A 13,775-nucleotide genomic window follows, 5' to 3' on the forward strand; every position below is an offset into this window, starting at 1 on the left:
AATGTTTGATTTACAAAATAAGTTTATGTTTAGTAATAAGTTAGAGTGTGTAATATTTTGCGTATTTTAACAGTTAACACACTTTTAAAACACGGATATGAAAGGGAAACCTCCTATAAACTGGAAAACTCCTGGTAGTTCTGGGTTTGATCTCATTGGAATAAGATTGCATAATAATTCTAAAAATAAGGTACTACATGGGAGGGAACTTAGATATACAATACATAATTAAGTCAATGCTTATCACACCAAAGTTAAGAATATAAGGAATATATCAGATTGAAAGAAAAATACGTTTGATAAAACCCTACTACATGTACATGGCGAGACATGTTCAATCTGAACGACAGTCTGATTGATCTGCTCCAGGGTAGGACAGGCCACTATGTTGGTTGAGAGGTTGTTCCAATGGAAGACTGTTCTTGGAAAGAAGGAGAATTTGTTAATAGTCGGTGGTGGCAGATACTAATCCTTACGAGGAGTTGTAATAATGTCGATATAATGTAACTAGATCAATTGTATGAAAATCGTGTCAACACTTCCGAGTGACAAACTTTCTTGATCAATATTGTAATAAAAAATGTAATCTGGTACTTTAGCAGTCCCTGATTCAGTTCTATAGACCATTTTATGTGTATTGGTCATAGATTTCATAGTAGACATACATGTACAAATCATTCCGCTTCTCAAGGGAGATCACTGCGTTAGAGGAAATTGATAGCAGCACGCACCTGATATGAAACTGTCGTGTGCCCAGTACGGAATTTTTTTTATGATTATTTAATTTTCATCTAATAATAAATTACATCATGACAGAAAAAGAAGAGGTATTTAAACGTTTTTTTTTTTAAATATTTGATTCCGTTTACTGCTTGCTTTTTGTTGTTGTTTTTTTTTAAATGTACATTAATGCAATATACGATCTAATTTCGGATTGAAGATTTTTCGGACATCATTGATAATTTTCTGAGCAGACATATTTTGACCTTCTATGTAACGTCACAATTTGATTTAATCATCTTATTAAATGTAAAAGCGAATTTTATCACTTAAAATCATACTGCCCGAATCTCAAGTAGTAGAGAGGTCTAGAACTTAGAAGAGCGTAAATCAAAACTGGACTTCATTTAAAGACAAACTTAACTCAATCCATGAAGGAACACATTTCGCTAAGAAACTTACTTCACATCGCAGCCTGCCCTGGATGACCCAAGAGATAAAAATATTACTTACTTAGATTAACTGTGAAAGACTATACAGAACTCTCATCATGAATATTTTGATACCATTGTAACTGAAAATCCAAAAAAAATTTGTTCATGTACAGTGTAATAGCAATAAATTGTTGCTAAAAACACTATTTAATTTTAATAAGTTGGAATATTTTTCACCATGAAGATCATAAAATGACGTTTTTCTTGCATACCTTGAAATTTCAAAAACATTTATAAAAAATGACTAGTATGTGGGCTGTTTTCTGATGTCATGATGCGCAATAATGTGAAATCACAGTTCATTGAAAAGACTTCCCCATGATAGCACATAAGAGTTGGAATAATTTTTTAATGTTTTGTTTTTTAAATAATTATTTGTTTTGTTTAGCCTTTTTGAAATGACATTATTTAAATTGCATAATGTTCAATAAATAATGTATTATTGATTTTTCAATCACAGGTCATACGACCGGAAACACTTATCCGGAATGTATAAAAAAAAAAAATTTCCTGCAAGTATTAAATGTATTTGTGGTTAAAATGTTCACAGGGGTGTGAGGAGTTCCAGCTGGAGAAGGAATCAGAATTGAGATTTGAAGTGGAATCTAAGTCCATTGTTGCTCTAGAGGTTTGAAATTAGTTTTTCTTATTTTTGAAGAAAAGGTCTAGGTATTGTCATCATAGACTCCGCAAAGTTGCCCCTTTCTGTCACCTTTTGTTAAAACTTGTCATTTATTTTGTAAAGTTATATTCTCAAATGATATATCTTGGAAATCATAATATCTTCAGTTGATTTTGATTTTTTACTGTTTTCAAAATGTACAGAGTCACAATTTATATATGTAGGTATACATGTCATAATAATTTATAAGGCCATAAAACTGGATGAATTTATGATCTGATTATGCCCCTTGAATTACTGACAAAAAAAGTAGTTTAACAAATTTACATTTGCAAAAATTTGAAACAGTTCTAAGATATTCACATGGAATGTTCTACAAATGATACTTGTCACATTATGCACACTTGAAGCAAGGCCTATTTATAACTCTTGATGAAAAGCTGTTGATTTATGCTCCTTGTCTGAAAAACAACAACAAAAACAGATGGGCATTAGGGTCCCCATACAATGCTCTTTTTTGCTCGACTATTCGAAGAATAGGTGGGCTATACTACTCGCCCCAGCGTCGGCGTCCGGTTAAAGTTTAAGGGCAAGTTGGGATTTTCACTTATAAGTCCAATACCCTACATTCAATTGACTTAATACTTCATGCAGTTATTCAGGGCCATCTCATGATGAGGTTAGATAACTCCATATTATTCTTTACATAGATTATGGCCCCTGATTGACTATGGAACTAAGGTTAAAGTTTTAGGGCAAGTTGGAATATTTATTAATTACTTCTATATCCTTTGTTCAATTGACTTAATACTTCACACAGTTGTTCAGGACCATCACACAATGAGGTTACATAATTCTATATTATCCTAAATACAAGTTATGGCCCCTGATTGACTTAGGTTAAAGTTTTAGGGCAGGTTAAAGTTTTAGGGCAAGTTGGGATTTTCACTTAAAACTCCAATACCATTCATTCAATTGACTTAATACTTTACACAGATGTTCAGAGTCATCACATAATGAGGTTAGATAACTCCATATTATCTTTTATACAAATTATGGCCCCTGATTGACTATGGAACTTAGGTTAAAGTTTTAGGGGCGGTTGGGATATTGTTTAATAACTTCTTTAACCTTCATTCAATTGACTTAATACTTCACACAATTATTCAGGACCATCACCCAATGAGGTTACATAACTCCATATCCTTAATACAAGTTATGGCCCCTGATTGACTTAAAGTTGAGGTTAAAGTTTTAGGCAAGTAAAAGTTAAGGGCAAGTTGGGATTTTAATAAAAAAACTTCTATACTGTTCATTAAATGCACTTAATGAAATTCAGAATTATTTACGACCATCTTACAACAAGAAACATAACTCCGTTTTAAGCCTAAATACAAATTATGGCCCTTGATTTTTTTTTTTTCAAATCCCTTTGAAAGGCATATTTGTATATTCTTAACCACATTTTCATAATGGGAAATCAAGTTATTTGAATGACTTTCGTCAATTTTTGGGTGGGCTGGTGGAAGGGCAGCATCAAAGTCACCTTATGTATCGAATAATTTTAGTAAGGTTTGACATAAAGAGACCAAACTTGGTGTTATTACATCGTTATTGTATTCTAAGTCAAAGCGGCGTAGTCGAGCGCGCTGTCTTACGACGGCTCTTGTTTATAATATTCTATATATTTATAAGATGTAAGTGTATATATAGTTTATAAATTATTGATGATTACAATAAACATGTGATAAAGATCATGTATAATAAAGTTACATATTTTATAATATTAAACATGTGACATTTCAGTTGATGAGCGGAAAGGCAGAAATATTTGGCTGCGAGCTAGCATCTGGGCGGAAATATATTTTCAAAGCGGGATCCAAAGTTGCAGTATTTACTTGGCACAGTTGTCAGATAAAGATATCCTTTCTTAGATAGTTCCATTCACATTGAGTTCACTGGTGTTATAATTGATCTTGCATGCTTGTAAGGTTACGGTAGGTTACATAGCAATCATCAAATGTTCAAGACTAACTGAAATTGGGATCACAAATAAATTGTTTGGAAAAAAAAAAATATGCTGATGAATTGAGAATTTTCCGGAAAAAAAATGTTGAAAGCAAATATACTGGTTAGATGAGAATTTTTCTATTATTTAAAGAGAAATTGTTGAAAGCAAATAATCTGGTTAAAAGATCTTTTTTTCTTTGAAAAAGAAATTGTTGAAAGCAAATATACTGGTTAAATGAGAATTTTCAAAAAAGAAATTGTTGAAAGCAAATATACTGGTAAAATGAGAATTTTCCTAAAGGAATTGCTGAGAGAGTGTTCCTAAAAAGAAGTTGTTGAAAGCAAATTATACTGGTAAAATGAGAATTTTTCCTTAACTTTTTTTTACTTGAGTGGTAAGACAGAGGTAGCATACACATCACAAGACACCCCAAATGTTGTTTACCTGAACATGCATGTGGCCCTCGAGCAGATGAGACAGAAGTCTGAGAAGGACCACACCAGGGGGCCAAGGGTATGGGGACCTTCTTTTGAATTCCTGGGCCCTTATGGTGCCGGGAATCAGACTAAGTTGTTACTGTTTGTTATATTTCTTTGTTTGCCCTCCTAGATGTGAAACATATTCCTTTACTGCTACACAACATTCAACATTATGATATAATGAACTTAAGAATATTTCTTTGTTTGACCTCCTAGATGTAAAATGTATTCCTTTACTGCTAAACCAGATTCAACATCATGAAATAATGAACTAAAGGGAAATACAGTTTTAAACTTTTATATAATCATGCGTAATGGTGATTTTTGTGACTTTAGAATGTGCTGAATATTCTCAAGCCCAGTAGTGATTTTGGCATTTTTTTTATTATAGATTATGGTGTGTGGGCCTACAGATGTGGGCAAGAGTACCCTGTGTACAATGTTACTTAACTATGGTGTGCGCCTTGGCCGAGCTCCAATGTTGGTGGATCTAGATGTTGGTCAGGTATGGTTTAATGACTGTCCAACAACACCCATCCATATATGTTCATTTAAATGTAATCTGAACCTATGGAGACATAATGGTTAGCGACCTTTTATTGCTCCATACCATTTATTCCCCAACCCTCGAAAAACAGTCAAAATAATATAGTTTTAAGGGTCAGGTGTCTATACCATGCTCAATGGGTGCATTTACCACTGATCACCCCTCCATCTGTTGTGTTTTTAGGGTCAAGTGTCTTTACCATGCTCAATAGATGCATTTACCGCTGAACACAACCTCTATCTGTTGTGTTTTCAGGTTCAGGTGTCTATACCATGCTCAATGGGTGTCTTTACCATTGAACACCCCTCTATATTTTGTGTTTTCAGGTTCAGGTGTCTATACCATGCTCAGTGGGTGCCTTTACCATTGAACGCCCCTCTATCTGTTGTGTTTTCTGTGTCAGGTGTCTATACCATGCTCAGTGGGTGCCTTTACCATTGAACACCCCTCTATATGTTGTGTTTTCTGGGTCAGGTGTCTATACCATGCTCAGTGGGTGTCTTTACCATTGAACGCCCCTCTATCTTTTGTGCTTTCAGGTTCAGGTGTCTATACCATGCTCAATGGGTGCCTTTACCATTGAACGCCCCTCTATCTGTTGTGTTTTCTGGGTCAGGTGTCTATACCATGCTCAATGGGTGTCTTTACCATTGAACGCCCCTCTATCTTTTGTGTTTTCAGGGTCAGGTGTCTATACCATGCTCAATGGGTGCATTTACCATTGAACGCCCCTCTATCTGTTGTGTTTTCTGGGTCAGGTGTCTATACCATGCTCAATGGGTGTCTTTACCATTGAACGCCCCTCTATCTTTTGTGTTTTCAGGGTCAGGTGTCTATACCATGCTCAATGGGTGTCTTTACCATTGAACGCCCCTCTATCTTTTGTGTTTTCAGGGTCAGGTGTCTATACCATGCTCAATGGGTGTCTTTACCATTGAACGCCCCTCTATCTTTTGTGTTTTCAGGGTCAGGTGTCTATACCATGCTCAATGGGTGTCTTTACGATTGAACACCCCTCTATCTGTTGTGCTTTCAGGGTCAGGTGTCTATACCATGCTCAATAGATCCTTTTACCACTGAACACAACCTCTATCTTTTGTGTTTTCTGGGTCATGTGTCTATACCATGCTCAATGGGTGTCTATACCATTGAACACCCCTCTATCTGTTGTGTTTTCAGGTTCAGGTGTCTATACCATGCTCAATGGGTGTCTTTACCATTGAACACCCCTCTATCTTTTGTGTTTTCAGGGTCAGGTGTCTATACCATGCTCAATGGGTGCATTTACCATTGAACGCCCCTCAGATGTGGAAGAAGGTTTTGCTCAGAGTGCTCCTGTTGTTTTTCATTTCGGCCATACGAGTCCCAGCAAAAACTTAACGCTGTATAATCTCATGGTCTCAAGAGTAGCGGATGTTATCAACATGAAATGTGATACTTTTAAAAAAGGTATGATATGCTTTTTCAGTCAAGAAAATTATTTTTTTAAAGGGAAGCTGAAAAATACATTCTTTGGTATCAAATGAAGACTCATGATACTCATTATAAAGAAAAGTTGTTTTGATTCAAAAGGTCAGAGGTCAAGGTAAAAAAAGTTATTTGATGAATTTAGTAGTGTAAAATTTTTCTTTGGCAAATCAATCAGGTCATGCATTTCACACCTAGTGATGGTGATAGGGAATATTATGATAGTCAATTATTCTGTGAGGTTTTACAACTTTATAGTGCGATGTATCTTTATGGGCGCTATGAGAAGTGGTACTAGTACTTTCTATATATTAACTGACTTGGGTATTAACATTTTATTTCATACCTTTCAAGTATTTTTTTTAACATAAAAATAACAATAGTTTTCTTTACAAAAGCATATGAATTTGATTACCCACCCCCTTTAATAATATTGCACAGTTTGTCTAGTATCCATATTATTATGGTGAAATCATGCAACAGTTTGGATGGAAGATTAACATGTATATAATAAATTAGTTTACAGTTATGTTTGTCAATGTTTGAAATTAAATTATGATGTAAAATCAGCCAAAGACTAAAGTTTATTAAAATATATTGCAAAACTAATAGAATATACATCATTGAGGTCTTAAATATAATGTTTGTATCATACAATATTATTCATGCAATTTTAGTGAATCATAGCGGGGTGATAATCAACACAGGTGGATGGGTGAAGGGCGCAGGATATGAGACCCTTAAACACACTGCAGGCTCCTTTGAAGGTAATATCAGCTTGTTTTAAGCTGTACTGGCCAAAGCCTGAGCTTGAATCTGCCTGGTTCTTATTTTGATCACTAATAAAGTAATGTATTTTTACGTGACATATATATTTTGATATACATATTTATATTTTAGATATTGTTGTTTAAAAGTGACTCTATACAAGAATCTCTATTTAAAGTCACAAACAATTAACTTCTGCTTGATGACCTAAATCATAATATATTAAAAAATGGTCAAGATTCTCACTAAATGCTCAGTGTATTTCATTCTATTTTCAGTGGATATAATAGCTGTTCTGGACCAGGAAAGATTATATAATGAAATGAAACGAGATATGCCAGACTTTGTCCAAATCATTCTACTGCCCAAATCTGGAGGGGTAAGAATTTGGACAGATTTTCTTTACTTTTGGGATTTATATCAAAATTCAATAAAAGATTAATTACATGCCTATCAATTTCATTTTCTATATTCAGTTGCAAAAATACAGCGAGCTGTATTGAAAATCCTTATGTCCCATAAAATGTCAGTTCCATGTGTTGAGTGCTGCCTTATACACAATACAGTTCATTTAAATGTTCACAATGTTACGGGGGTAATTACAAAATCAAAACTGAGAAAATGCCTGGATCCAATTCTTTTTCTTAAATGGATCGAATTTTCATTCATAAAGAATCCTTTTGAAAGAAAGAATACATTGCTGTTTATTTATATTTAAGAAAACATATGTTTATGATGTCATTTCTTGTGTGTTATTACAGCTGTCAATGCTAAGTGCAGTCTCTAGTTGAACAGTGCATACAACCTGGAAATAACCAAAGAAAACATATAATAAATTGAAAAGTACTACTAGATACTCCGTGTATACTTGTTTATACACCAAACTGGTTTTGATTTCTTCAGAAAAGGACACCTAACATTCAAATATCCTTTATATTTATGCAATTACATTTATATTGTTATTTTGGCACAATTGTAGGTTGTTGAGAGAAGCAATCATCAGCGGACCGAGGCTCGGGAAAGTACTGTCAGGAACTATTTCTATGGGCCAAAAAACACACTCTTCCCTCATACCTTCGAGGTCAAATGTGCAGATATCAAAATATATAAAATTGGAGGCAAGTTTTCATCGTTTTCAGTGAGCGCGTAAAAGTAAAACTTATTTAAATGATTGTTTCATCAATTTTATTTTGTGACTAAATTATACATCATTTTTATTCTTCTGCGGTACTTCATTGGATTTGTAAAAAATGCATACAAACCTAAGGTTACAATATCGATATGATTGTTCAATTGAGGGAATGATGCTATTATTGATGATTTTTAGACTTTTTTTACATATTTGTATATTTTATTTGAAAGTTTCAGTAAATATATTATTTCAAAGTTGAAATGGATGTTTTCAAAACAACAATATAATCTTGTATTTCAGCACCCTCATTGCCCGACTCTTGTTTACCCCTGGGAATGAAGTCACAAGATAACAGAACCAAGCTGGTCCCTCTCATGCCTGGTAAGTAAATGCTGAATAAGATCAGCCAGACTGCTCTATCATTTTATAGTAAAATATCAAGTGTAATGCATTGTGAGAACAATCTTGTTAAAACTCTTAATAAAATGTTTAGTACCACGAAAAAAAACAAACTGAAATAATTTCTTCTTCAGGCAATATTTTAAATCATATTCTTGATAGTATAACTGCCTGCCATCTGTTTCTTGGTAGGCCAGTTTTTTCTGTATAGGTTGCTTAGGATCATAAAACTTCGTCAGAATATTGCTCTTGACAATTAGATGACCCTATAAATTTTGTGTTCAGAAGATCAAAGTTTTAAGTTACATACTTAGGAAAATTAATGTACATGTACTGTTAAAGGGGCTGTACTATGATGAAATAGCGAAAAAAATAAAAATTGTCGAAAACTGGCATAAACTTGGTATCAATGTGTACAATGCATTGAAACTTACTAATTTACTTAATTTATTTTTCGCAGGTTTTTTGTTTTGTTCCATTTAAAAAGATTACTGGGTATGTCTACCTAGTCTACCTGTTTTATTTTTGAGCTTGGATGTTTGTCAGATTCATAGTTCGTGCAAAGGAAGATTGTAATAATGAATGAAATATCTAAAAGAATTCCAGTCAGTTTCCCCAAATTGTGTTCAAGTATATGCCTTGTACTTATTGTTTTTAAATACCTATCTTCATTTTGCAATTATGAATTAAAGGGACTGTACACCAGGTTGGCACCAAAAAAGTTTTTTCTGTAACAAATCTTAATGGAATGTGTTACGCTTTGATATCCTAATAGTAAAAAAAGTACCAAAAAGGGAAAAAAATGTGTCGGAGACCAGGTTCGAACCCGTGTCGCCAAAATTGCAGTCTACTGTTGTATCTACTGTGCTACGAAGGCTTACTCAAAACGAGTGGTATATTTAAGCTATAAACCTAACTTGGTAATATCACGTGATAACATCGACTAGCCAATCACGCATTAGGAATGAATTCTACTAGGCAGACATACCCAGTGATCTTTTTTAATGGAAAAATTCAAAATAACTGCTATAAAACTTAAATCAATTGTCAACTATGTGGTACTTCAGTTAGTAAGTTTCAATGCACTGAACACATTAATACCAAGTTTATGTCAGTTTTCTTTTTTTCTTGCAAATTGATCATTTGTTGCACAGTTGCTTTAATGGACTTGGACTTCTTAAATTTGCAAGTGGGTACTCCATTTGACTCCTGTGCAAAAAATGTTTTTGTCTTATACTGTATTGTTCCAGGTACGGGTCTTTTACACCATGTGTACAGTCTCAGCTCTGCAGAGTCCACTGAAGATAATGTGATAGAGGCCAGTGTTATAGGATTTGTTGTCTTGTAAGTAGTCTACTCCAAGGACCATATGTATTTCCACAAACTTGTATTTCCTATATAATTACATGTATTTCCATGTTTTTTTAAATGTTGTTACTAATTTACATATTGTCAGTACTTAAAATACATTATAGTGGGAAGAGGACAGATAAATGTACAAAACCAAGTGAAACAATATTGGGGATGTTAATGCCATTTGTAAAATTTATGGTTTGAAAACATGCAATGTTTTTGAAAAATTGTTCTTCCAGGCGGTCATGTTAAAAGGACCAAAATCTTGTTGGAAAAGAAGACCATTTTTCAAAGTTGACCGTAGATAATAATTTAAATGGGCATAAGCGCAATCATTAAAATTAGCCTTTTGGATAAACAAGCCCGAATTCATATACTGTACTATAGCTTGGCATCAAATTTCGAACAAGCCCTACTATTTAAAATCCAGAATTTGAGCAAGCCCAGAAAGCATTTTACCAGTGCAGAGCTAGTGGGCTTGTGCTAATTTCGACCACTGTACGTGTAGCTAAGAAAATATTAAATTTATTCTCTATTATCCTGCTGAGTTTTATGTGTTAATTAAAATATAATTATAAATTATAGTTGCACAACAAAACCTTGAAATACATGGAAAGCATTGGGAAAAATGAATGGAAAACTTTTGGTATATTGCTGTACTTTCATCATCATGTTATTATCTTGTCTGGGTTTTTTTTAGAAAAAAAGGTTTCAATATTGCCTTGATGTGATCAACTACATGCAAACACTTACATGTCTTAGGCCTTAGATATTGTTATAGCTTTGGCAACCGCAACTAACATTTACTTTACAACTCAGATTTTCACTTAAAACTTAGTAATCATGTTACCTGTAATGAAACATGTAGGGGTAGCAATGAGTAAATTCCAAATATTTTTGGATTGATTAGTAAGACAGCTACTATAAGGTAATATTAATCAAGCTGAAGTCAATTCCCTTGTTTAAAAAAAACTAGAACACACAATACATGTGTTCTTTACTATGCCAAAAGAACATGCCAATGAGAGGTTCAGGGTGCAAAACCTGAGTGGTTTCGGGTGAAAGCCACACACCCATACCAGTAGACTACTCTCACACCATTAGTTTGATTAGTATGAAATTATGCCCCTTCGTTGAGCGAGTAAAGAAGGCGAGTATTGTCAACCACTCATAATGCCCTTTTTTAAACCTTCTAAATAATCTACATAATCTTTACTTATAAATTCAACAATGACCAATATTCACTCACGTTTGTCAGGTTGAGACTCGAGCTTGGAAAACTAAATTCTTAAATTTTTAAATATCTATAATATAACTAATTTTGTCAAAAGATGTTTGCCTGATTGTAGAACAGGTTAATTATTACCTATACAGAAATGTTAATGCTTTTTCTCCTGTAATGTAAATATTTATAACAACTTTTCTGAGTCTCCGATTTACGACATAAGTGAATTTGGGCCCAGTTCCTGATTTGATCATTATGGAAACTATTAAATGTGTGCAGAGGCTTTAGGATGCAACTGAAAAACATGAACAATTAGTTATAGGTAGCCTGTATTCATATCATTGTATGGTATTGGTTATAATACTCGTACAACAGTATGTATATTGTTATAATGTTGGTTTCAGCACCGAATATAACCCAGACAAGAACAGTTTCACAGTGCTCTCCCCTGCCTCCCATCCGTTACCCCGCAACATCTTGCTGCAGACGGACATGCAGTTTATGGACATACAGTGACCAAGAGATCAATGGTTTAAGCAGGATACTGTGGCAACAGAGGCATAGCAATGAATGTAGAAAGTGGCATGGAATACTCATAGTTGATGAAGATCCAACATGGCAAACAATTTTTAATTGCAGTTGGTGGACATACTTGTAAAGATAACAAATGTTTACAAGACTTAAAACATTCCTTGGATACAGACTATCAGCGCAGCTATTCTTGACACTGTTGATGAAATTATATTATTCGTTGCAGCAAACTATGTACATACAGTGAACCCATTGAGATGTTTAACTTAACACAGGAAATGGCAACTTAACGTTTAAAGGTACTTGGGCCTAACAAATGATGCAGGAAATTCAAATCAGCTTCAATTACTGCACACAAGATACAGTTTATTTGATAGCTTGATGAGGTTGATAGCACTAACCTTGCATTGATTTTATGTACTCAAGGAGATAAGCTTAAGTGTTTATACTGCCAAAGGTGAATATTTTATTAATAATATTGTAGCATCTGTTTCATTGTGTTTTCATGTAGTTAAAAAAGCGCAATCATAAAATATTTTCTAAATGATATTTTGTATCGAATAAGTCATGTTTCGAACTTTACGATGCGTAACTATGTCCAATAAAAACTCTTCTATTCTCTTTCGGAGATAGCGTAGCCAATAACAAACGAGGTAAATAAGACTTTTTGTAACAAATAAAAAAATAACATTCTGTAAGCAATACCGCTTGGCTCGATATTCTCGAGGCTCGAAGTATTTTGGCCAGTTCCTAGAATATCGAGCCATCGAGTTTCGACTGTATTTTGTTTCATTGAAATACATTGTAATCATACACTGAAACAGACATTTTTCATTTTATTTTGTGCTTTAAACTCATTAAAAACAACAATAAATTGATATTTAATTGGTAAATTGTGCCTGATTTTGCCCCAATACTGGAAATAACTTTGGTTTTGATTCTCAGCATTATGTGATTTTACAATTTGTTTAAGATAAATGGGCTAAAAAAGGAAGAACAGTGAAAATATATTTTGTTTTAAAACTCAGTGTTTTAACCTGCAAGTTTTTCAGGTTATAATCAAGCATTATTGTTTTAAATAAATAACTGAAAATCATGAAGATACATGGATTATTGTTATTTTTTTACTTTTTCAATAATGTATTATGTACTACCTTTGATGTGCCTCTTTTGATCATCAGAATTTATTTTCAAGAGACTGTTAAAGGACTCGTAAATAGGTTAACATTCTTATAGAATTGAGTCATTTGAGTTTTCATTTAGATCTAATATATTAGCATGCTGTAAACTTTGGAAAGGCTTCGAAAAAAGTGTATGCTCCCCAATGGTTTTTGAGATAAGAAAACAATACAAATCAGAAACAACTACCTTTTTGTCACCCAAGTTCTCTTCAAACAGTGTAGAAAATTTTCAGGTTAAATATAAGCAAATGTCTCTTTCATATGCCTGTTCATAAAACAGGATGAATTACAGTTTCAACTGCAGTGAATGTGTGGGTGGGCAGGTGTCCAGTATGTTGTTTGATCAATTACTTAGGAAGCCTTTGTCCTATCATCACTACAATTTGGTCAGAATGTGTATTGGTATAATATCTTTGACAAGTTCGATTATCAGCCATATTGCTCCTTTTGTCCGAGAGTTATGGCCCTTTAATTAAAGGAGTAACCTAAAATCGGGTTTGTTTCATCAATAACTTTAGAAGCTTTTGTCCAATCATCACCAAATTTGTTTAGAATGTGCATGGAAATAATATGTCCGGTTCGATATCCAGTCTCAAAATTCGACTTAACTGTTAAACATACAGCCTCGTCACCAAACTTGGTGTCTTAAAATAGGATGTGCTTATTTTGCGACAGTTGGCGCTCTTGTTTAGCTTCACCATCACCATTTCTGAACCACTCATTCAAACATCAGGTCAAGAGGTTTTGATTGATCAAAATTGCCACATTTATCACTGTAACAACTCAAGCACATTTATTTATTTACCAATCCTAATCATATTTCAACTGAAAATTAATGACCCTAAG

At 33.7% G+C, this 13,775-nt stretch overlaps 1 protein-coding gene across 1 annotated transcript; it reads left to right on the forward strand.

The window, feature by feature from the left end:
* Positions 1–720: 720 nt before the first annotated feature.
* LOC128245137 (polyribonucleotide 5'-hydroxyl-kinase Clp1-like) lies at positions 721–12,852 on the forward strand. The gene is made up of 12 exons (XM_052963383.1): positions 721–827; positions 1,765–1,842; positions 3,643–3,756; positions 4,235–4,360; positions 4,718–4,831; positions 6,124–6,322; positions 7,018–7,107; positions 7,387–7,487; positions 8,088–8,226; positions 8,541–8,621; positions 9,890–9,983; positions 11,622–12,852. The coding sequence occupies exons 1-12, from the start codon at positions 810–812 to the stop codon at positions 11,731–11,733; spliced, it is 1,266 nt and encodes a 421-aa protein (XP_052819343.1). The 5' UTR covers positions 721–809; the 3' UTR covers positions 11,734–12,852.
* The last annotated feature ends 923 nt before the right edge of the window (positions 12,853–13,775 follow it).

This window comes from Mya arenaria, chromosome 8 (assembly GCF_026914265.1).
Source record: "Mya arenaria isolate MELC-2E11 chromosome 8, ASM2691426v1".
In the NCBI taxonomy this organism is placed as follows: Eukaryota; Metazoa; Mollusca; class Bivalvia; order Myida; family Myidae; genus Mya; species Mya arenaria.